Here is a 24,462-nt window from a genome sequence, read left to right as displayed (position 1 = left end):
TTTATACATATTCATAAACTGTCAATGGTTAAGGTATTTATAAACCCATTTTTTAATGTAAAATGTTGTCAGTGGTGTAAAGTACTTAAGTAAAATGCTTTAAAGTACTACTTTAGTTGTTTTGGGGTCATCTGTACTTTACTATTTATATTTTGGCAACTTTTACTTTTAGTTAACTACATTCTTAAAAATACTGATAGTATTTGTTAATGCTTAGCTGGAAAGGAAAATGGTCCACTTCACGCACTTTTCAATTGAACATCCCTGGTCATGTGTCCCATCTGGTTTGCATAATATAAGGAATTTAAATGATTTGTACTTTTACTTTGAATACTGAAGTATATTTTAGCAATTACATTTACTTTTGATACTTAAGTATATATAAAACCAAATACTTAGACTTTTACTCAAGTTCTCATTTACTGGTTGACATTCACTTTTACTTAAGGCATCTTAACTTTTACTCAAGTATGACAATTGGGTACTTTTCCCACAAGGCTAATCTTGCTAAAACTCTTAAAACACATGATGGGTGGCATACACAGAGTAATGTCACTGACCGATGAGTAGCCTCCCTTTGACCCTTTTGTAACAGATTTGTAAATGTCCCCACACGTGAGGTCACCTGATTTGAAAATGGGGTCACAAGAGAAAATTAGCGCTTGGTTCATAGAACCGGGGTTAAGTCAGTAACCTCCGGTAGCCCTCCTGTCTCAGCCTCCAGTATTTATGCTGCAGTAGTTTATGTGTCGGGGGGCTGGGGTCAGTTTGTTACATCTGGAGTACTTCTCCTGTCCAATTCGGTGTCCTGTGTGAATCTAAGTGTGCGTTCTCTAATTCTCTCCTTCTCTCTCTCTTTCTCTCTCTCGGAGGACCTGAGCCCTAGGACCATGCCCCAGGACTACCTGACATGATGACTCCTTGCTGTCCCCAGTCCACCTGGCCGTGCTGCTGCTCCAGTTTCAACTGACCTGAGCCCTAGGACCATGCCCCAGGACTACTTGACATGATGACTCCTTGCTGTCCCCAGTCCACCTGGCCGTGCTGCTGCTCCAGTTTCAACTGTTCTGCCTTATTATTATTCGACCATGCTGGTCATTTATGAACATTTGAACATCTTGGCCATGTTCTGTTATAATCTCTACCCGGCACAGCCAGAAGAGGACTGGCCACCCCACATAGCCTGGTTCCTCTCTAGGTTTCTTCCTAGGTTTTGGCCTTGCTAGGGAGTTTTTCCTAACCACCGTGCTTCTACACCTGCATTGCTTGCTGTTTGGGGTTTTAGGCTGGGTTTCTGTACAGCACTTTGAGATATCAGCTGATGTACGAAGGGCTATATAAATAAATGTGATTTTGAATTGATTTAGATGCGGTTGTAATAAACAGAACGGTTTATGTTTTCTTCCTACAAATGTGTCTCTATCTTTGAACGGTTTAAGCAACAAAATATTGTGACCCCATCACTGAAAGATAAGACTCTCAGTAACAAGTACGTGCCACAGAAGGCTGATGAGGGGAGGACGGCTCACAATAATGGCTGGGATGGGGTAAATTGAATGGTATCAACCAAATGGAAACCATGTGTTTGATGAGTCCGATACCATTCCATTGATGCCGTTCCAGCCATTAATATGAGCCCGTCCTCCCCAATTAAGGTGCCACCAACCTCCTGTGGTACGGATGTACAGTATATCACAAAAGTGAGTACACCCCTCACATTTTTGTAAATATTTGAGTATATCTTTTCATGTGACAGCACTGAAGAAATGACACTTTGCTACAATGTAAAGTAGTGAGTGTAAAGCTTGTATAACAGTGTAAATATGCTGTCCCCTCAAAATAACTCAAACACACAGCCATTAATGTCTAAACCGCTGGCAACAAAAGTGAGTACAACCCCAAGTGAAAATGTCCAACGCTGCTGCTATTCTCTGTTATCATCTATGCATAGCCATTTTAATAACTCCACCTACATGTACATAATTACCTCAACACCGGTGCCCAACGCACTTTGACACATTGACTCTGTACAGTTACCGCCTGTATATAGCCACGCTATTGTTATTTACTGCTGCTCTTTAATTATTTTTTAATCTTATCTTTACTTTTTTTAAGGGATCTTCTTTAAAACTGCATTGTTGGTTAAAGGCTTGTAAGTAAGCATTTCACTGTATGGTACCTGTTGTATTCGACGTGTGTGACAAATAAAATGTGATTGGGTTTGATTTGAAAGTATACGAATCAACCAACAGGAAGCTAGCTCTACGTTTCGAAGTCCAGAGATTTCCTATAGGCGGGTTCACAACAACATTAGTGCTTCGGAGGCAATAGAACGCGGAAGTAAATTTACAACAGTAAAGGAGCTAAACCAAATCGAAAAAAGTATTGTATCTAGTGTAGGCCTATTATTCTCATAAACGTAGCTATAATAATACGTTTAGTAGATGTAGTGAAGTGACGCTGGAGTATTATGAACGCGGAATTGGAAGAACAGGAGGATGAACTGCTGGCGCTCGCGAGTATCTACAGTCAGGAGTTCAGACGGGCTGTGTCAGGATTGGGTGGGGAAATCCGGGTCTCTTTGGACCTTCCTCGGGACTTCAGTGTGATTGTCAAAGCAGGTTTGGATTCAAATAATAGTAATTATTTTATCATTTATGCAAATCATGATCTCACTACCAGTTGTATTGTAGCCTTTATTTCGGTTATGCTACAATACACATTGACAAAATATATATTCTATACTCAGGTTATTCTAGTAAAGCAGATGAATGGTATCCAGGCTTCTTTTGTCTTTATTGTGATACCAAGGTGACAAGCACAGAGATTATGTCATATCTTTCCTCCCTCCTCTGGTGCTGACCTTCAACCTACCTTTGGATTACCCCTCCACCTCATCACCCGAGTTTATACTGACCTGTAAGTGGCTCTCCCATAGTCAGGTATGTTTAGATCAAAAATGTATTCAATACTGTGAAGTGTATTGAGTTTTAGACATAATTTGTATGTGTAGTAATCATTGATTAATGTCTCAGCTCTCAGCAGTGTGTAAGCATTTGGATGAGATATGGGAGGACACTGTGGGCAGTGTGGTCCTCTTCTACTGGGTCCAGTTCCTCAGAGACGACCTGCTTGACTTCCTGAATATCCGGCCACCGCTGGAGATCCCTGTCAATGACCAGGGCCAAGCCACTCCATCTACTGAGGGCAGCGAGGCTGGAGACTCTCAGGGGGAAGCAGAAGGTAGTGTAGTTGAAACCTCTGATGAGGCTGCAGTGTCCCTGGACCCAAGGGCCCTGTCAATGTTAGCCACAGACACAGACCTCCTGGTGCATCTGCTGGACTATGATGAGAGACAGAGGCTGAGAGTGTTCGAGGGACAGGCATATGGCTGTGGGATCTGCTTCATGAGCAAGTTAGGCTGTAGTCAGTACAGAAAGTGCGGCCATATTTATTGCAACGAATGCATGTCGGAGTACTTCACGGTCCAGATCAGAGACGGGAACGTCCGTGGCCTTACCTGTCCAGAGCCTGAGTGCAGCTCCACAGCTACACCCTCACAGGTAATGAAAAACTGAAGTGAATAGATGTTTATTCTAGAGATCGAAGTTGAAATACAGTTTCCTCAGGGAATATCTGAAGTTAACCTGTGTGAAACTATGTGGAAACTAAACCCAGAGAATTAACTGTTGTTTAAGGTGAAGCGGTTGGTTGGGGAGGAGTTATTCACCCGTTATGACCGCCTCCTGCTCCAGTCCACTCTGGACCGCATGGCTGACGTGATTTACTGCGCCCGCAAGGCCTGTGTTGCCCCAGTGGTGCTGGAACCGGACACAACCGCTGCCCTCTGCCCCTCCTGCCGCTATGCCTTCTGCACTATCTGTCGCAAGACCTACCATGGCACCTCCCACTGTAAACTAAGCGCAAACACATTCCTGACCTCAGGCTCTGACTCAGCTGCTGAGTCATCCTATGCAGGTGTACCTCAGACAGAGGGTAAGAGAAACCATTCAGTGTAAGTTATATGCAACCAAATGAACCACATGCAAGCCTGTTGATCAGTCACACTTTCGGAGCTTGTGGAAGGTAACTTAGAATAGAATGTTTCAATAATTCTTAAAGAAATAATAAACACAATTAATATATTTGAGATGATGTGCCTCCTAGCACTGTCATGGCATTTTAAGTATCCAATGTTTAGCTCTATCCACTGTTGAGTCATTGCAGTCATTCCAGGTTGCTTTGGCTCAATCAAACTCTTATCCCAGCTTGTGCGCCATTTTCTGTGTTTGTCTGTTTCTGCCTGTAGCTGGGCTCCAGGGCCTATGGGAAGATTATGCCTCAGGCAGTGAGGAGAGGAGAATGTTCCTGGAGAAACGCTATGGGAAACACATTCTCAACACAGTGGTGGAGGAGAGCCTGAGTGAAGGCTGGAAAGGCCAGAACAGCAAAAAATGTCCATCCTGCCGTGCCAACATACAGGTAAGCCTGAGCTCTATAACCAGCTTATTGTACCTTTGACATGGCATGGCTTGACGTCATCTTCGTGACCAGTGTCTATCCTCTCATTACAGAAGACCGGTGGCTGTAACAAGATGGCCTGTTTCACCTGTGGTCAGTACTTCTGCTGGGTGTGCCTTAGTATCCTGGACAAAAATAACCCTTACAAGCACTATGAAAACCCTAACACTGCCTGCTATAATGCCACATTTGACTGACAGTAACGTTGTGCTACTGTTTGATAACCCTGTGCATGTTATTTTACAGCTGAAGTTCAGATCAAATCATATTTATAGTCAATGCTATCAGATTACTTTATGAGCTTTCTAAAATCTTAGGCATGTAACAAAACCTGCTGCTCAAATACCTTGACCCATTTGTTTCCTGGTGCACCTAAGTGCAACTCAACCAAGGTTATGGATGAACGCAATAAAATATAACCTTGCAGAAATGCAGGCTTTTTCAGACCCTTGAAAAGTGCTTCTTACAGTTCTTTAACACATTTAAATCTTTCTTTAAGATTTAACTCAGTCTTTGGCCAAATATGCAGTCAATAATGAAGCTTCATTCTATGCTTCAATATAGTGTACATCAGGGCTCTCCAACCCTGTTCCTGAAGAGCTACCGTCCAGTAGGTTTTCGCTCCAACCCTAATCTAGCACACCTGATTCTAATAATTAGCTGGTTGATAAACTGAATCAGGTTAGTTACATCTGAGGTTGGAGCAAAAACCTACAGGAGGGTAGCACTCCAGGAACATGGTTGGCAAGCCCTGATGTACATTAATAGCTTTAAAAATAAGAATTTTCTCTGTGACAAGCATCACAACAATAAATATTTTCAAAAGTCTAAAACCTAATATTGATGGATTCTTGCAGTATCTGTATGTCATTTTTCATGTTTACAACAATTTCCCTGTAATAATACATTTTTATGACCCCTGGATTCTCGCAGATTCAGGAATGGCTGAAGAATTGCAACATTTACCTGGAGCTAACTCTGCAAATAGCCCTGCTGGGTGATTTGAAAAGTCATAGTCAATTAATCAATAATATAATAATACTCTTAGCAAAATGTTTATTTTATTTACAATCTGTAGAAACTATGAGAATAGAAAGGTTCAGAACTTTTGTGAAACAGCACAGCACAAAAATATATGGCAAATAGAAATCCAAACTGGATGTTGTTCAGCGATAGATGGGAGGGGTTGAGGATAGCTGAAGGATGGGACTAAAAACAAACAAAGATAACTAATGTAAAATATACTGTGTCCGTAAAATGTACAGTATATAGTATGTATAAGCTGGAAATAGAAGCCTAAGTGTTGTTGTCCATTAGTTTACTACAATTAGGGGAGGAGTGAAAGGGTTAGGGGAAAATAATAAAGGAAAATATATACAAGTATGTGTATATATATACACATATATTTAAAATAATATCTATTTATTAAAAATATATATACAGTGAGGGAAAAAAGTATTTGATCCCCTGCTGATTTTGTATGTTTGCCCACTGACAAAGAAATGATCAGTCTATAATTTTAATGATAGGTTTATTTGAACATTGAGAGACAGAATAACAACAAAAAAATCCAGAAAAACGCATGTCAAAAATGTTATAAATGGATTTGCATTTGAATGAGGGAAATACGTATTTGACCCCTCTGTAAAACATGACTTAGTACCTGGTGGCAAAACCCTCTGGTGGCAATCACAGAGGCCAGATGTTTCTTGTAGTTGGCCACCAGGTTTGCACACATCTCAGGAGGGATTTTGTCCCACTCCTCTTTGCAGATATTCTCAGAGTCATTAAGGTTTCGAGGCTGGCGTTGGCAACTCGAACCTTCAGCTCCCTCCACAGAATTTCTATGGGATTAAGGTCTGGAGACTGGCTAGGCCACTCCAGGACCTTAATGTGCTTCTTCTTGAGCCATTCCTTTGTTGCCTTGGTCGTGTGTTTTGGGTCATTGTCATGCTGGAATACCCATCCACGACCCATTTTCAATGCCCTGCTGAGGGAAGGAGGTTCTCACCCAAGATTTGACGGTACATGGCCCCGTCCATCGTCCCTTTGATGCGGTGAAGTTGTCCTGTCCCTTTAGCAGAAAAACACCCCCAAAGCATAATGTTTCCACCTCCATGTTTGACGGTGGGGATGGCGTTCTTGGGGTCATAGGCAGCATTCCTCCTCCAAACACGGCGAGTTGAGGCCAAAGAGCTCCATTTTGGTCTCATCTGACCACAACACTTTCACCCAGTTGTCCTCTGAATCATTCAGATGTTCATTGGCAAACGTCAGACGGGCATGTATATGTGCTTTCTTGAGCAGGGGGACCTTGCGGATGCTCAGGGTTTCAGTCCTTCACGGCGTAGTGGTTTACCAATTGTTTTCTTGGTGACTATGGTTCCAGCTGCCTTGAGATCATTGACAAGATCCTCCTGTGTAGTTCTGGGCTGATTCCTCACCGTTCTCATGATCATTACAACTCCACGAGGTGAGATCTTGCATGGAGCCCCAGGCCGAGGGAGGTTGACAGTTCTTTTGTGTTTCTTCCATTTGCGAATAATCGCACCAACTGTTGTCACCTTCTCACCAAGCTGCTTGGCGATGGTCTTGTAGCCCATTCCAGACTTGTGTAGGTCTACAATCTTGTCCCTGACATCATTGGAGAGCTCTTTGGTCTTGGCCATGGTGGAGAGTTTGGAATCTGATTGATTGATTGCTTCTGTGGACAGGTGTCTTTTATACAGGTAACAAACTGAGATTAGGAGCACTTCCTTTAAGAGTGTACTCCTAATCTCAGCTCATTACCTGTATAAAAGACACTTGGGAGCCAGAAATCTTTCTGATTGAGAGGGGGTCAAATACTTATTTCCCTCATTAAAATGCAAATCAATTTATAACATTTTTGACATGCCTTTTTCTGGATTTTTTGTTGTTCTGTCTCTCACTGTTTAAATAAACCTACCATTACAATTATAGACTGATCATTTCTTTGTCAGTGAGCAAATGTACAAAATCAGCAGGGGATCAAATACTTTTTTCCCCCACTGTATATGGGTTTGGAAAATATACAGAGAATTACATTGATAGAAGCCACAACCTATCTGCAATATTAAGCTGATCTACCACCTAAAATATATATATATATTTAATCATCTGGTCAGACAAGATTAATGATAGGAATGCAGTCATACCTCTATTTCCTTACCACGCAGGGAGGAGGACCTCTAACAGGATAAACAGGACATGAGAGTAGATAGCTCCAAACGACATTTACATTTAAGTCATTTAGCAGACGCTCTTATCCAGAGCGACTTGACTTCACTGACATTGACCTTAAAGGTTTAGAAGAAAACAGACACTTATCAGAATGGGTTGTTACACTGCACACATTGCTCTTCTGTTTATCCTTCACACGGTAAATGGACAGACTACTATAGGTAGGTGGAGCACACACACATACCGTAGATTAACCTTTTCTTACAAGAAAATGTAGTCAAGGACTTCAATACAAAATGTCATGTTAACATTTTAGCCATTTTATTAGACTTGTACTGTACACTGGTTATCCCATATCAACGTGAGAATAAAACATTTCTAAACAGTACTGTTGATAATAAATACGACACAAATAAATTGAATAGGCTTTCCAGTCCATGTATATATTGTTTTGCAAAACCTTTCTTAACTCTTCTGCATTAATGACTCAAATTTGTCTTGCGGTTTGTCCTCTGAGAACAGCAACTCCACCATCGAGCACTACTGGTCCACCATTGAGCTCAGCAGCCCCACAGTCAGGTGGGACCCCTGTCCAACAAACGAGGTCAAATGATCCACTGTCAAGCTCAACAGCCACTTCATCCTCAACAACTTCAGCATCAGATACAACAGCTTCATCAGTTGGTATAACACCCTCGTCAACAGATGTAACACCCTCACTGGTTGGTGCCTCATCTCAAGTGTCAAACACAGACAATCCTACATCTATTGCAACAACTAAAGCATCAAGTTTGACGCGTCAACGTCCAAATGCAACAGCTCTGCCATCAAATGTAACAACTCCATCTACCAATACAAGCTCTCAGAGTGCATGGACAACTCTGGCCACTACAGGCGGGTCATTGAATACCACTCAATATCACTTTGGCAATTTGTCGACACCATTTCCTGGGATTAATGGAACTAGCCCAGTTCCTCTGGTGGCTTCATTCTCAAGTAAGTTTCTCTGCAATGCATCAGATAAAATAAATTATGAATCAAATCCTGCTGTAAATATAACTACCATATACTTGAATTATTGTCCCATCATTTTAAAATGTTCCTTTTTTGATTACAGTATTTACATTCAGTAGCAAGGTAAAGTACACCTATGCTTTTAACATATTTTCATACTTGTTTTTATATGTTTGCATTCTAGGGAGATGTTCTTCAAATCCACCTCTGTGTTGTCTTGGGCTCAACAATTCCTGTTTCAGAGGGTGCTTCTGTGATGTGGCTTGTATAAGGTTGAAAGATTGCTGCCCAGACTTCCAGACTACTTGTGTGACAGGTATCGCTGGGCCATTGTTTTATCATCTCTGTTTTTATGGAGGCCCTTGATCACTATTAATAATAGTTGTAAAATCTTGAAATTGTAGAAACTTCAAATTGTAAACATGCTACTGTGTCTGAGGTGGCATCATTTACTGTCTTTGTTTATAGGTGTGCAGATTGGATCAGCCACGGTGTCCTCTGTCTCCAATGCAACCAACGCAACCAACGCAACCAACGCAACCAACGCAACCAACGCAACCAATGTAACCAACGCAACCAACGCAACCAATGCAACCAACGCAACCAACGCAACCAACGCAACCAACGCAACCAACGCAACCAATGCAACCAATGCAACCAATGCAAGCAATGCAACCAATTCCACTTCCACATCATTCCCAGTGTTCTCATTTCCAGGTTCCTTTAGTTTTCTCCTCTACCACATCAAAATGTGATTTTTTTTCAATACATTTTATCAAGGCTTTACAGTTAACCTTCCTGTTCAATAATTTATGTTTTTCCAATCATCCTAAAGGAAGTTGTTCTGCGCGGCCGGCCTTGTGCTGTAAAGGCGCCAACGTGAACTGCTTCAGAGGGTGCTTCTGTGACGAGGTTTGTCAGACTCTAAATGACTGCTGTCCTGACTATGCAGAAACCTGCACAAAAGGTCAGAACCCTTGATCCCTCTTTTTTAAATAATTAACAGTTCAAGCGTACATGATGTGTTTGATACTATTTTGCTCTGTACCTCTTTTGGGAAACACCAAAAACTGGAACTGAGTTTCAGTGTCACAGGACACCAACATCGAAGAGGGATGGTTGAAAGATTATATTTTTTTGCCATTAACTCAAAGTATGTTATATTTTTTTAGACATTCAGAAGGTGATTGGTAGTGGATCTATATCCATTCTTGCTCCACCCAATTCAACTGATGCGTCTCTTGAAGTGTCTATTCAGAATGTAAGTGCTTCTGCTTTCTCTTTGCCTATCTCAACACTCAGAAACAACAAATGCCCTACTTACATATATACATTTGAGTCCTTTAGCAGATGATCTTTTCAGAGTGGCCAACGCGCTTAACTGTTAGGCTATCTGCCAGAGTGACATAGATCAGAATCAGCCATAGAAGACCGGAAAGACTTGATTTTTGAATCTGCAGAAATATGTAGTTAGGTTGCATTGATCTCTCACTTTTCACTTTGTCTATCTCCCTGTCAATAACACCTTCCTTCTCTACCTCCTCCTTCTCAGGCAGCATTACAGCTGCAGACCTATCTCAAGACAACATACACTGAAATCAGCTCCTTCAGAATCATCAAACTTAAGAAGACTGGAAAGACTTAATTTGTAAATCTGCTCAAACACATCGAAAATATGTGATTGCATTTTAGATTAGATTGCATTTTTCTTTCTCTCTGTGTGATGAAACTAAACATAATTGATTATATTACAACGTAAAGCACTTGTAATAGATACTTCTAATGTATATCTGGTTTGATGGGTACTATGTGGGAGAACAATAATATGTGAATTGTATTGGTCGCATACACATATTTAGCAGATGTTATTGTGGGTGTAGTGAAATGCTTGTGTACAGAGAAATGCTTTGCACGGCTGTCTGTGGATGAGATATGTCTTTAATGTAATTTCTCAAATAAATTGTCAGACTTATTGGACTAAACATTCAACATGAAAGGAATCATACAATACTGTTCCTCCCTGAACAAGCAGGAAGTTGCCAGTAGAGGTCATAGTAACACAGTTTTCCATTGCATGATGCTTTCCTTGCCATTCTCCTGTATAGAGTAAACCACCTTTCTTGATCTGGGTAGCTTCTTCGGTCTTACCAGCAGGGGTCCCCAGTCCCCACTATACAGTAGTGGACATTTTTAATATGCCTAGAAATGGCTTCTCATCTCAATATCCTGAAACTCTAGGACACCACCAATGTCTGAATGTTAATGTTACAATTCGATAACTCAGACAGTTAAATTATTAATTTGCCTTTGTATCCAGGGATATGTATGTCGTGTTTGTCTCCACTGACAGTGTCTGTCACATTTGCCCAGTCGGCCTATATTGACACAAACCTAATGCAATTCAACTGGTTAATTTAATTGATCACATTACACACTCATTGTATTTGTCTCTCATGAAGGAATATAAGGATCTAGTCATGTACCTACTATCCTAAAACATAATGGTTACAATATTCCTGCTCCTTAAAGCAGATGAGATAATACTATTGTTATTATAGTGCAATAATGTGGATAATGCTTTTAGTGACGAAGACATAGACCGTTAATGTTGCCATAATGAAAGAAAGACAGGACTAATGGAAAATGTGTGTGACGGAGACTCTTGCGCTCTGTCGCGCGTGTGATGGAGAGTAAATTAGATATAAAGTGGTATCTAAGATATTTAGTTGGTAGGAACATCGGGGAATAGATCAGATATAGCAAAAGTCAAGAAGTCAACAAAGCAAGTGTTTAACAATTCAACTGTAGAGCTAGTATGTGATCGTGCATTTGAGAGAGGATGAAGGGAGGCGCTAGAGACCAGGAGCGTATTGAATTGGATGACACCGTGCGGGCGCAATAACATATAATGGAATTAAAGGAAAAGGAGATATTTTGATTAATCAAAATTGTTTTTTCTTTTTTTGGAATACAAATCTGTCGGCTTGAAGCATTTAATTTCGAGATTGGACATGTACTTTAGCCTGCACGTATCGGACATTTTACTAAGATGCGGGGCCCTCGCTGTGCAATGATAAAGGCTCGACAGTCGCCTTTGACAATCTGTTCAAAACGTCGGATGTGTCTTTTGCCGAGGAGATCCTGTTAGAGTATGCCCAAATCTATAGGAAGGTGTCGGTGTGCTTCTAATCGAAATAACGCACTTTTCGAGGCTGATCCATTCGAAATTGGGCGACTGTAATTGTATAGGTCATCTCTCCATCCTTGTCTGGTATGTGGCCGCCGATGATGCCTCTTTTTCTTTAAGAACTACTGATATAATGTGGACTGTGCAGTGTGTAGCCAAATGTTTATGCATTATTATCCCAGAGTAGGCTGTATTGGATATCGATTTATTATGGTAGTGTGTTGTAGGCTAACTGATCAGCTTGCACAATATAAATAAGAGCAACCATGACAGTAATGAATTATGATAAAACAGTGCATTATTATTTATTAGCAGTAGGCGTAATGGTATTACTAATATTATTATTACTGTCGTTATTAGTTGTAGAATCCAAGTAATGGTGGCTGTATAGTTATTTGTCTAGGCCTAGATCATCTCATAAATATGTCTGCTATGATACCGTTTTGGCATATTCTTATTCTCTGACCTATTTTTTCGAGTTACAATAGGCTACAAACCAAAACAGTCAGGAGAATCAGAGCTTAGAGGCCTGGTCATGAATAAGCTACTGTTATAAAACATATAAATGCTACGAGTCATGCTGTATGCCACTTACTGATTCCCCTGGAGCTGCATCACAGCTCTTCAGGAAAACCTCCAGGCCCTTGCTAGGTGTCAGGCTTATTAGAGGAAGATGTATGCTCACTGCCAGGTCACTTCCTGGAATTGATCTCACCTTCTCCAAGGAAATGGTCTGCTCATCTCTTAACAAATCAAATTCAAATCAAATGTATTTATATAGCCCTTCGTACATCAGCTGATATCTCAAAGTGCTGTACAGAAACCCAGCCTAAAACCCCAAACAGCAAGCAATGCAGGTGGAGAAGCACGGTGGCTAGGAAAAACTTCCTAGAAAGGCCAAAACCTAGGAAGAAACCTAGAGAGGAACCCGGCTATGAGGGGTGGCCAGTCCTCTTCTAGCTGTGCCGGGTGGAGATTATAACAGAACATGGCCAAGATGTTCAAATGTTCATAAATGACCTGCATGGTCAAATAATAATAATCACAGTAGTAGAAGCAGACAAACTAGTTACACAACATAGAATGCCCACTCAGATCACACCCTGACCAAACATAACATTGAAACATACAAAGCAAACTATGGTCAGGGTGTGATATTATGGTAGAGAAATTAACATTAAACTCTCTGGCAACAGCTCTGGTTGACATTCCTGCAGTCAGCATGCCAATTGCATGCTTCCTCAAAACTTGAGACATCTGTGGCATTGTGTTGTGTGACAAAACTGCACGTTTTAAAGTGGCCTTTTATTGTCCCCATCACAAGGTGCAGCTGTGTAATAATCATACTGTTTAATCATCTTCTTGATATGCCACATCTGTCTGGTGGATGGATTATCTTGGCAAAGGAGAAATGCTCACTAGCAGGGATGTAAACAAATGAGTGCATTTAGGATTAAAAAGCTTTTTCTTCGTATTGAATATTTCTGTGATTTTTTATTTCCCGCTTATGAAACATGGGACCATCACTTTACATGTTGCATTCAGATTTTTGTTCAGTGTAAATATGCACCTCTTCAAAAATCTTGGTAAAATATTGAAAGGAATGTGAGTCTTATTCAGCAGGGGTGGAACTTTCACTGGGGAAATTCTGAAATTGCATTTTTGTCCCCTCCAGTTTTATTATTGGAATGTGATACAAAACTAGGCAACTGTGTGCTTTAGGACCATGCGGACGCCTCCGGGCGGTCAGGTAGGCTGTTTGGAGTGTTTATCTGACTGGATAAAAAATAATAATGATAATAATTAAGGTTGCACCCCTGTTATTCAGTCCATTTAGTAATTACTTGCTTTTCTAAAGTTTAGCAACCTTGACAGCAGGCATGCCAGCTAAGATAGACAAGTTACTCTAACGATTGATGGCCTGAAATGACTTGGTTGCTAGTTATGAGGTTGGAAGATCGGGAACCAATCTGGCTAGCTAAAGCCAACTTCATAAAATTGCTGGAAGGTGGCTAGTATTACAGAGAACAAACAAAACATTTTTGTTTTATTTATTTATCAAGAAGGAATCAATAGGCTGAAGAACTTGCTAAAATTAATTTACAAACATACACTACATGACCAAAAGTATGTGGACAGACACCTGCTCGTCAAACATCTCATTCCAAAATCATTGGCATTAATATGGAGTTGGTCCCCCCTTTGCTGCTGTAACAGCCTCCTATCTTCTGGGAAGGCTTTCCACTAGATGTTGGAACATTTCTGCCGGGACTTGATTCCATTCAGCCACAGGAGTATTAGGGAGGTTGGACACTGATGTTGGGCCTGGCTCGAAGTCTACGAAGTCACCTTAAAGGTGTTCGATGGGGTTGAGGTCAGGGCTCTGTGCAGGCTAGTCAAGTTCCACACCGATCTCAACAAACCATTTCTGTATGGACCTCGCATTGTGCACGGGGGCATTGTCATGCTGAAACAGGAAAGGGCCTTCCCCAAACTGTTTGCACAAAGTTGGAAGCACAGAATCGTCTAGAATGGCATTGTATGCTAAAGCATTAAGATTTCCCTTCATTGGAACTAAAGTCTTTGAAAGCCAAGTTAATAAACAGATCACTGACCATTTCAAATCCCACCATACCTTCTCCGCTGAGCAATCCGGTTTCCGAGCTGGTCACGGGTGCACCTCAGCCACGCTCAAGGTACTAAACGATATCATAACCACCATCGATAAAAGACAGTATTGTGCAGCCGTCTTCATCGTCCTTGCCAAGGCGTTCTACTCTGTCAATCACCGTATTCTTATCGGCAGACTCAATAGCCTTGGTTTCTCAAATGACTGCCACGTCTGGTTTACCAACTACTTCGCAGACAGAGTTCAGTTTGTAAAATCGGAGGGCCTGTTGTCCGGACCTCAGGCAGTCTCTATGAGGGTACCACAAGGTTAAATTCTTGGGCCGACTCTTTTCTCTTTATATATCAGCGATGTCGCTCTTGCTGCAGGTGTTTCCCTGATCCACCTCTACGCAGACGACACCATTCTGTACACATCTGGCCCTTCTTTAACTGTGTTAACTAACCTCCAAACGAGCTTCAATGCCATACAACACTCCTTCTATGGCCTCCAACTGCTCTTAAACGCTACCAAAACCAAATGCATGCTTTTCAACCATTCGCTGCCCGCACCCACGCGCCCGACTAGCATCACTACTCTGGACGGTTCTGACCTAGAATACTTGGACAACTACAAATACCTAGGTGTCTGGCTAGACTGTAAACTCTCCTTCCAGACTCATATCAAACATCTCCAATCCAAAATCAAATCTAGAATCGGCTTTCTATTTCGCAACAAAGTCTCCTTCACTCACGCCGCCAAACTTACCCTAGTAAAACTGAATATCATCTATATGATATGAATATCATCTACAAAATAGCTTCCAATACTCTACTCAGTAAATTGGATGCAGTTTAGCACAGTGCCATCCGTTTTCTTACCAAAGCGCCTTATACCACCCACCACTGCGACCTGTATGCTGTAGTCGGCTGGCCCTCGCTACATATTAGTCGCCAGACCCACTGGCTCCAGGTCATCTATAAGTCTATGCTAGGTAAAGCTCCGCCTTATCTCAGCTCACTGGTCACGATAACAACACCCACCCGTAGCACGTGTTCCAGCAGGTATATCTCACTGGTCATCCCCAAAGCCAACACCTCCTTTGGCCGCCTTTCTTTCCAGTTCTCTGCTGCCAGTGACTGGAACGAATTGCAAAAATCGCTGAAGCTGGAGACTTACATTTCCTTCACTAACTTTAAACATCAGCAATCTGAGCAGCTAACCGATCGCTGCAGCTGTACATAGTCCATCTGTAAATAGCCCACCCAATCTACCTACCTCATCCCCATATTGTTTTTATTTACTTTTCTGCTCTTTTGCACACCAGTATCACTACTTACAAACCATCATCTGCTCATCATCATCTGCTCATCTATCACTCCAGTGTTAATCTGCTAAATTGTAAGTACTTTGCTACTATGGCCTATTTATTGCCATACCACTCCATGCCATTTTCACACACTGGATATAGACTTTCTTTTTTTATATTGTGCTATTGACTGTACGCTTGTTTATTCCATGTGTAACTCTGTGTTGTTGTTTCTGTCACACTGCTTTGCTTAATCTTGGCCAGGTTGCAGTTGTAAGTGAGAACTTGTTCTCAACTAGCTTACCTGGTTAAATAAAGGTGAAATAAAAAAATAAAATGGGGCCTAGCCCCATCCCTGAAAAACAGCCCCAGACCATTATTCCTCCTCCGCAAACTTTACTGTTGGCACTATGCATTCGGGCAGGGAGCGTTCTCCTGGCATCCGCCAAACCCAGATTCGTCCGTTGGACTGCCAGATAATGAAGTGAGCTTCACACCACTCCAGATGACTCTTGGCATTGCGCAAGGTGACCTTAAGCTTGTGTGCGGCTGCTCGGTCATGGAAACCCATTTCATGAAGCTGTTTCAACTTCACAATAACAGCACTTACAGTTGACTTACAGTTGACCGAGGCAGCTCTAGCAGGGCAGATGTTTGATGAACATCTCAAGCTGAACCTCGGCAAGACGGAGCTGCTCTTCCTCCCGGGGAAGGACTGCCCATTCCATGATCTCGCCATCACGGTTGACAACTCCATTGTGTCCTCCTCCCAGAGCGCTAAGAACCTTGGCGTGATCCTGGACAACACCCTGTCGTTCTCAACCAACATCATGGCGGTGGCCCGTTCCTGTAGGTTCATGCTCTACAACATCCGCAGAGTACGACCCTGCCTCACACAGGAAGCGGCGCAGGTCCTAATCCAGGCACTTGTCATCTCCCGTCTGGATTACTGCAACTCGCTGTTGGCTGGGCTCCCTGCCTGTGCCATTAAACCCCTACAACTCATCCAGAACGCCGCAGCCCGTCTGGTGTTCAACCTTCCCAAGTTCTCTCACGTCACCCCGCTCCTCCGCTCTCTCCACTGGCTTCCAGTTGAAGCTCGCATCCGCTACAAGACCATGGTGCTTGCCTACGGAGCTGTGAGGGGAACGGCACCGCAGTACCTCCAGGCTCTGATCAGGCCCTACACCCAAGAAAGGGCACTGCGTTCATCCACCTCTGGCCTGCTCGCCTCCCTACCATTGACGAAGTACAGTTCCCGCTCAGCCCAGTCAAAACTGTTCGCTGCTCTGGCCCCCCAATGGTGGAACAAACTCCCTCACGACGCCAGGACAGCGGAGTCAATCACCACCTTCCGGAGACACCTGAAACCCCACCTCTTCAGGGAATACCTAGGATAGGATAAGTAATCCTTCTCACCACCCCCCTTATGATTTAGATGCACTATTGTAAAGTGGCTGTTCCACTGGATGTCAGAAGGTGAATTCACCAATTTGTAAGTCGCTCTGGATAAGAGCGTCTGCTAAATGACTTAAATGTAAATGTAAATGAACTGACCTGTTGGAAAGGTGGCATCCTATGACAGTGCCACGTTGAAAGTCAGCTCTTCAGTAAGGCCATTCTACTGTCAATGTTTGTCTATGGAGATTGCGTGGCTGTGTGCTCAATTTTATATATCTGTCAGCAACGGGTGTGGCTGAAATAGGGGTGTCCCCATATTTTTGTATATATAGTGTACCTCATGCGAGTCCTGCCCATCATGGGTAGCTAAAATCAAATCAAACGCTGTGTGTTTGTAACTCTACACTCTCCTCATCCACTGATGATAGGCTAATGCACGTGCACCTTGGGAGAAACCACTTAGGGTATTTTGCCCCCTCTGCAAAATACCACTGACAGATCTTTTTATAAACAGTAATGATAAAATATGGGTTTAAAAATGAAGTGTTAGTCGTTAATTTAGCATCAGAACATTTTTATAACAGGACAAATCTTATGGGACACGTGCTCTTGGACCCAATATGGGAAGGATGCCTCTGCTCTTGTGATACTGTATTGTAACCTCACAGCCAGGCTGGCAGCATGCAACATTAGTACTGATACTTGCTTTTTATTTATGGGCTCAGGCAGATCATTTTGAGTTCAATACAGCATATATTGTAAACAAAAATTATATATTTAACCAGTTTCCTCTTCCCTCTATAACCCTCCATCTCTCTCTTCTCAGTCTGCTGGTCTCTCTCTAGGATCTCTGTCCTATTGGTGCGATGGCCTTCTCCTTTCTGGCTTTCCTGATCTTATCTGTCCACACACTCCTATCCCTTGGCTGCCCAGTGGGATGTCGCTGCTACAGTTTGACTGTAGAGTGTGGCTCTATGGGCCTCCGGGACATCCCCTCACATGTCCCACCCACCACACAGGTTAGCCATGATGACTCAATATGTTTACCACATACATCTGTTTCCAAAACCCACACACACATAGGCCACCACCCCCCACACAATATAGGCTGTCTTGAATTATCCATACACTTATCTTCTTAGAGAGTTTACAGGGTGGCAGGTAGCCAAGTGGTTAGAGCGTTGGACCAGTAACTGAAAGGTTGCTAGATCGAATCCCCGAGCTGACAAGGTAAAGATCTGCCGTTCTGTCCCTGAACAAGGCAGTTAACCCACTGTTCCTAGGCTGTCATTGTAAATAAGAATGTGTTCTTAACTGACTTGCCTGGTTAAATAAAGATGGTGTTGTGCTTTCCCTGATCATTGTATTCTGTACTTCTGCTCATCTATTCCATTTAGACCATCTTCCTCCAGGACAATGCTATCCAGCAGATCAATCTATCTGACCTCTCCCAGCTGGGCCTTCTGCACTGCCTGTATCTGCAGAACAACAGTATCGCAGCACTGGAGCCTGGGGCCTTCCAGAGCCAGGGTAATCTTCTGGAGCTAGCCCTCAACGGGAACCGCATCCACCTGATCACAGGAGACATGTTCAGGGGCTTGCAGCACCTCCGTGTCCTCTACCTGGCAGGAAATGACATCACTCGCCTACAGGACTATACCTTTAGAGGTCTACTGGTCAGTCCACATATTATCAGTCACTCAAGTTAATGTTTTGCTAAATCAATGCTTTTCTTTACTGTTCCCTTCCTCACTTGTAAACAGACCATGTTTGTCTAGAGTTCCACCTCAACACAACAATCAATGTACTAACGTCAATGACTTACTCTACATGATATCACTATTCATTACTAATAATGATTACAATCCCTGCTTCCGTAGCGTCTTCAAGAGCTTCACCTGCAGCAAAATAACATTGAGATGCTGGGAGACCAGGCTCTAGTTGGTCTGTCCTCTCTTGCCCTCCTTGACCTCAGCCGGAATAACCTGCACACCATCGGCCCAGCCACCCTGCGGCCCCTCGTCAGCCTGCAGGTGCTGCGTGTCACAGGTAAGGGGAGCGCCAAGAGAGAGGACATGGGTTGGGCTGTGGAACCATAAAAGAGCATACAGTAAATATACTGCCATTGTTAAGCTAGAATTACCTCCTAACTTTGTGTTAATTGTGTCATTGTCCTGTCACATCCTTTTTTATCCTCTTTTGTTGACTTGGCCATACCCACCCATCACATGATCATTTCCTACTGTAGACAATCCATGGCGTTGTGACTGTGCCCTGCACTGGCTGCGCAGCTGGATTGATGAGGAGGGCCAGCGCCTGCTGAGCTCGGCCGAGAGGCGCTTGGTGTGTTCCGAGCCACCCCGCCTTTCCCACCTTAGCTTGGTAGAGGTGCCTCTCAACAGCCTGGTGTGTATCCCCCCTCTGGTGCAGCTGGAGCCACGCCGCCTGGCCGTGCGCCTGGGTGAGAGCCTACGTGTCTCCTGCCATGCCTCTGGTTACCCCAGGCCACAGGTCACCTGGAGGAAGACGTCCCAGGGCAAGGTGCAACTATCCCCGCGGGGGCTGGTGCAGGACCTGGGCAGTGTAGGGAGCGTGGGGGCTGAGGATGCATCACACCCAGGGCGGGTGAGACTCCAAAAGGAGGATGGGGAGCGCTTCGATCCAGACATGGGCAGTGGAATGCTTTTCCTCAGCAACGTGACGGTGTCTCACGCCGGGGTGTATGAGTGCGAGGCCTGGAACGCTGGAGGGGTGGCCCGTGTGACCTTTCAGCTAGCAATCAACTCCTCGTCCTCTTCCGGTTGGTCCCCCGCCTCCTACGCCCCATCCTGGCCTCGTCTGCGCGCCAATCGGCCAACATCGCCAGACGTGAGGAGAGAGCCCCTGTACGCCCTTGGCAGCATGGCCTTCAGCACGCTGGGAGCTGCTACACAGACTGCCATCGCCATAGGAATCTCCCTACTGGCCCTCACTGCCCTTCTCCTGGTGGCCATGATCTACAGCCGGCACCGCCAGCGACAGAAAGACACAGATGACAAGGAGGAAAGCATACTGTATGTCAATGATTACTCAGACGGACCAACAACCTTTGCCCAGCTGGAGGAGTACCGCGATGAGCGCGGGCATGAGATGTATGTTCTTAACCGCGCTAAACCCATCATCCCACCTTCCACCACAGCTGATACCACCACCCTGGGGTACCAACAGCAGGAAGCACTGTCTCCCACAAAGCCCCAGATGGAGCCCGATATACGGACAATGAGAAGGATGGCAGGGGAGGGCGTGGAGGCAGAGACGGTGACAGCCGAGTCAGAGGGCTTGTTTCTGAATCACACAGGGTTGTTCCTCGACTCACAATTTGCATATGAGATCCACTGCTGAAGGCCCCCAGGAGGACATTCACTGTGAGCTAGCCCAGAGTGCTTAATGTCACTTTTCAGATGGATGTCCCTCTGGTGACCAAACCTCTAGACTGCAGATCAGATTTGACAATGAGAGTTCAGATTAATCATAAATCCTGATTGCTCTGGTTCCAGAGTGACAAGCTTGAGTAGCAGTGAGATATAAAGACATGCCAGGAGAGGTGCCGCCGTCAACCAAAACCCCCACTGTACTGTACCTTACTGTGAGCTGAAAAAATGTGTCTTATGTCATGTTGATTAACTCCAACTTGAAACTATAGTTACCATATTATGGAGAAACCATTAGTGGAGTGAGTCACGTGTAGTGGAAATAACCTTATTATGATTCTACTGTTTTACATCAACTAAACTGTGTTAGGGGCCTAAAAAGGCACCCTTGGCTGAACGCTGAGCGGTTGAGAATTTAATGAGTAATGTGTATCGTAAGTCTTTCATAAAATACTTCTTTGTGACAGAATACTGAGCTACCCAGATCCTCCATTTCCTAGTCTAATGCCATTGTCTTCGGTCAGATGGCGTCATTCAAACGCAACACACGTCAGTGCAGACGGTCGTCGTGCTGATGCAAGACAATGGTCTACAGCATAATATTCCTTCCAAAGATTTCATCAGTCAAACAACGGTATACAGTCAAACAAGCTCCCTCTTCTTCAGGTCCTGTTCACTTCATTATAGTGCCTTACAAAAGTATTCATCCCCCTTTGTGTTTTTTCCTAATTTGTTGCATTACAACCTGTAATTTAAATGGATTTTTTTATTTGGATTTCATGTAATGGACATACACAAAATAGTCCAAATTGGTGAAGTGAAATTACAAAATGTAAAAGTGGTGCGTGCACCAGTTGTGGAGAAGTAATCATCAAGGTTGGGTTATAAAAAAGTATCTGTATCTTTGAATATCCCACGGAGCACCATTAAATCCATTATTTAAAAAAATTTGAAAGAATATGGCACGACAACAAACCTGCCAAGAGAGGGCCGCCCACCAAAAGTCATGGACCAGGCAAGGAGGGCATTATTCAGAGAGGCAACAAAGAGACCAAAGATAACCCTGGAGGAGCTGAAAAGCTCCAGAGCGTAGATCGGAGTATCTGTCCATAGGACCACTTTAAGCCGTACACTCCACAGAGCTATGCTTTACAGAAGAGTGTCCAGAAAAAAGCCATTGCTTAAAGAAAAAAATAATCTAACACGTTTGGTGTTTGCCAAAAGGCATGTGGGAGACTCCCCAAACGTATGGAAGAAGATAGTCTGGTCAAATGTAGCTTTTTGGCCATCAAGGAAAATGCTATGTCTGGCGCAAACCCAACACCTCTCATCACCCTGAGAACACCATCCCTCATCCATCATGCTGTGGGGATGTCTTTCATCGGCAGGGACTTTGAAACTGGTCAGAATTTAATGATGTTTGGCGCTAAATACAGGGAAATTCTTGAGGGAAACCTGTTTCAGTCTTCCAGAGATTTGAGACTGGGACGGAGGTTCACCTTCCAGCTGGACAATGACCCTAAGCATACTGCTAAAGCAACACTTGAGTGGTTTAAGGGAAAACATTTAAATGTCTTGGAATGGCCTAGTCAAAGCCCGGACCTCAATCCAATTGAGAATCTGTGATATGACTTAAATATTGCTGTACACCAGCGGAACCAATCCAACATGAAGCAGCTGGAGCAGTTTTGCCTTGAAGAATGGACAAAAATTGTAGCTCCCTCCAGTAACCACGAGCACAACTGTTCCTTGATTTTAACTGGCGGTTTTATTCTGTAGTTTTAGTCAGAATTATCACCTTCCGTGAGAACTATAAAGTAAATGAAAATACAGTTAATCATTCTTACAACTTTCTTGTCTTATGAGTAACTTATTAGCTTGATATGACTCTGAAGTGCTTACATACATAAAAACAGTTTAGCCGGAGATATAACAGTATCAGGTTAATTAATAAACACATGAATAAAGGAAAAATACCTCATTGGCTGCTTATTACAGAAGGGAGGAAATCCAAAACTTCACACTTCTTATTCCTGACATGAATTCACGCTTCATCCTTAATTATTATATCGTTACCATCCTAACCAAACTACACATTTCAACTATTACAAACTACACCCGAAGACATGAATAACCTATCTAACACAGCGTGGGATTGCCTTCACTCCAAAAGTGCCTTGCTACGAAAAGAATCCCCGTTATAACAGTTCTTAGCCATGTAGTCCCGCTTGTTTTACCATTTCCCCCGCATAGCGAACACGTAAACAATTCAAACAAAAACAACAACATAGACTCACAGGTTAATTGTCAGGTACAAAAATCCCAGTGTCTAGATGTGCCAAGCTTATAGAGACATACCCCAAGAGACTTGCAGCTGTAATTGCTGCAAAAGGTGTCTCTAAATAGTATTGACTTTGGGGGGTGAATAGTTATGCACGCTCAAGTTCTTTTTTGTCTTATGTCTTGTTTGTTTCACAATAAATCATATTTTGCATCTTCAAAGTGGCAGGCATGTTGTGTAAATCAAATGATACAACCCCCCAAAAAATCTATTTTAATTACAGGTTGTAAGGCAACAAAATAGGAAAAATGCCAAAGGGGTGAATACTTTCGCAAGCCACTGTATATTGGTGACAAAATATATATACAACAAAATGTCAACATGCATGAACTGAAGATGAAGAGACGTATTACATTTGAGGGCATTATCAGAAATCATTCACCTCCTATAACTTTAAATTAATACTTTTTTAAATCCATGAAATTCCTGTAGGGCTCAGCTTCATGATGAAAGTATTTTTGTCGCTTGTACTTCAACATGTGTTTTAGTTGACAAAACAAGGCCTAATGTGTTTCAATGTTGATTTTTTTTTAAGATAAAGTGTTCAATAGCTTTTAGCCAACTGTATTTCCAGAATGAGGTTAAGTTTAGGAAAAGGGTTAGGGTTAGGCTTAGCTACAATCCTACAGTTGTCAACAACTGTTGTCCAAGACGCGACCAGTAGATAGAGCTGTTGGCCAACGCCATCTTTCAACAACGACAGAGACCTTAACAAACCATCTGTGGCGACAAATCATCAGTATATCATAACACTGGACATTGGTGTGTTTGAGGCGGGAAGAGTGAGAAAAGCCGTGCAATCTGGTATTAAAACACTGGATTGCCCTCCCCTTGTAAAACTGAATTTCAAGCTCTTCATTTCAGATGTTTTTAATGCATTTATTTAAAAATGTATATATATTTGTGGTTTATATTTATTGTGTTTTATTCCTTTTCCAAATAAATACAATTAGGAAAATGGTCTCTGCTGATGTTTCAGATGGAACTATATTGTACTCCTTTTGTCTACTTGCCCATTTGTCCAAACATGTCTAAAATACAATGCTCCATGAAGCCTACAATTCTCAAATAAACCAATCCCACAATGTAAGGAAATAATGAAGGCCCAAAGCCTGCCATGAAATTAGACCAGTTGTTAATTTATTGTATGTAAACTGATTTTGATTTCAACGCAAAAGTAGGCCTAAGTGAAGTGTTTATTTTGCAGTGCGTGTTTGATTGATCTGCTCCATATTGAATGGGCACATAACAGCCAGTTTCAGACGACAATTCATGACAACATAATTGGAAGTCAGCATGGTCCGGTAAACGCACCGGTGTGCCAGAAGTGCGTGGAACAAAAGACGAATAGGCTACGGAGATATTTGGATTTCATGAAGGGGCATGTGTTTGATTCGGTTCTATTTATAGAGCCAACGCAAAGCGCACAAGCAGCGAGAAGAGAGGAGAAGACGTGCACTCGGATATACT

The 24,462-nt window shown here is 42.9% G+C and overlaps 2 protein-coding genes across 4 annotated transcripts; both read left to right on the top strand.

Moving 5' to 3' along the window:
* The first annotated feature begins 2,020 nt into the window (after positions 1-2,020).
* On the top strand, positions 2,021-10,722 carry LOC135556433 (E3 ubiquitin-protein ligase RNF14-like). Of its 3 annotated transcripts, XM_064989638.1 has the most exons (12): positions 2,030-2,621; positions 2,812-2,942; positions 3,036-3,563; positions 3,699-3,996; positions 4,310-4,482; positions 4,575-4,614; positions 8,245-8,718; positions 8,921-9,052; positions 9,205-9,453; positions 9,572-9,703; positions 9,909-9,997; positions 10,289-10,722. In XM_064989638.1, exons 1-12 carry the CDS (start codon positions 2,471-2,473, stop codon positions 10,379-10,381), a joined length of 2,490 nt encoding a protein of 829 aa, XP_064845710.1. In that variant the 5' UTR covers positions 2,030-2,470; the 3' UTR covers positions 10,382-10,722. The 3 variants fall into 3 exon arrangements, with proteins under 3 accessions (XP_064845712.1, XP_064845710.1, XP_064845711.1); XM_064989639.1 differs by lacking the exon at positions 2,812-2,942 and having other exon boundaries at positions 3,043-3,563; XM_064989640.1 differs by lacking the exons at positions 8,245-8,718; positions 8,921-9,052; positions 9,205-9,453; ... (1 more) ...; positions 9,909-9,997; positions 10,289-10,722 and adding an exon at positions 4,899-6,015 and having other exon boundaries at positions 2,021-2,621; positions 4,575-4,641.
* Positions 10,723-10,809: 87 nt separating this feature from the next.
* On the top strand, positions 10,810-23,959 carry LOC135556434 (leucine-rich repeat-containing protein 24-like). Its single transcript, XM_064989641.1, has 5 exons — positions 10,810-12,007; positions 18,068-18,260; positions 18,639-18,917; positions 19,122-19,290; positions 19,490-23,959. Exons 2-5 carry the CDS (start codon positions 18,108-18,110, stop codon positions 20,620-20,622), a joined length of 1,734 nt encoding a protein of 577 aa, XP_064845713.1. The 5' UTR covers positions 10,810-12,007; positions 18,068-18,107; the 3' UTR covers positions 20,623-23,959.
* Positions 23,960-24,462: the final 503 nt, after the last annotated feature.

This window comes from Oncorhynchus masou, chromosome 15, assembly GCF_036934945.1.
Source record: "Oncorhynchus masou masou isolate Uvic2021 chromosome 15, UVic_Omas_1.1, whole genome shotgun sequence".
Taxonomy (NCBI): Eukaryota; Metazoa; Chordata; class Actinopteri; order Salmoniformes; family Salmonidae; genus Oncorhynchus; species Oncorhynchus masou.
Note: the sequence above shows the minus strand (reverse complement) of the source record. Positions and strands in the feature narration are given on the sequence as shown.

Coding starts and splice junctions, on each gene's coding strand:
- LOC135556433 (XM_064989638.1), top strand. CDS start 2,471: ATGAACGCGGAATTGGAAGAACAGGAGGATGAACTGCTGGCGCTCGCG. Junction 9,454..9,571: donor CCCAGTGTTCTCATTTCCAG/GTTCCTTTAGTT, acceptor ATCATCCTAAAG/GAAGTTGTTCTGCGCGGCCG. Junction 9,998..10,288: donor TTGAAGTGTCTATTCAGAAT/GTAAGTGCTTCT, acceptor CCTCCTTCTCAG/GCAGCATTACAGCTGCAGAC.
- LOC135556434 (XM_064989641.1), top strand. CDS start 18,108: ATGGCCTTCTCCTTTCTGGCTTTCCTGATCTTATCTGTCCACACACTC. Junction 18,261..18,638: donor ATGTCCCACCCACCACACAG/GTTAGCCATGAT, acceptor TATTCCATTTAG/ACCATCTTCCTCCAGGACAA. Junction 18,918..19,121: donor ATACCTTTAGAGGTCTACTG/GTCAGTCCACAT, acceptor CTGCTTCCGTAG/CGTCTTCAAGAGCTTCACCT.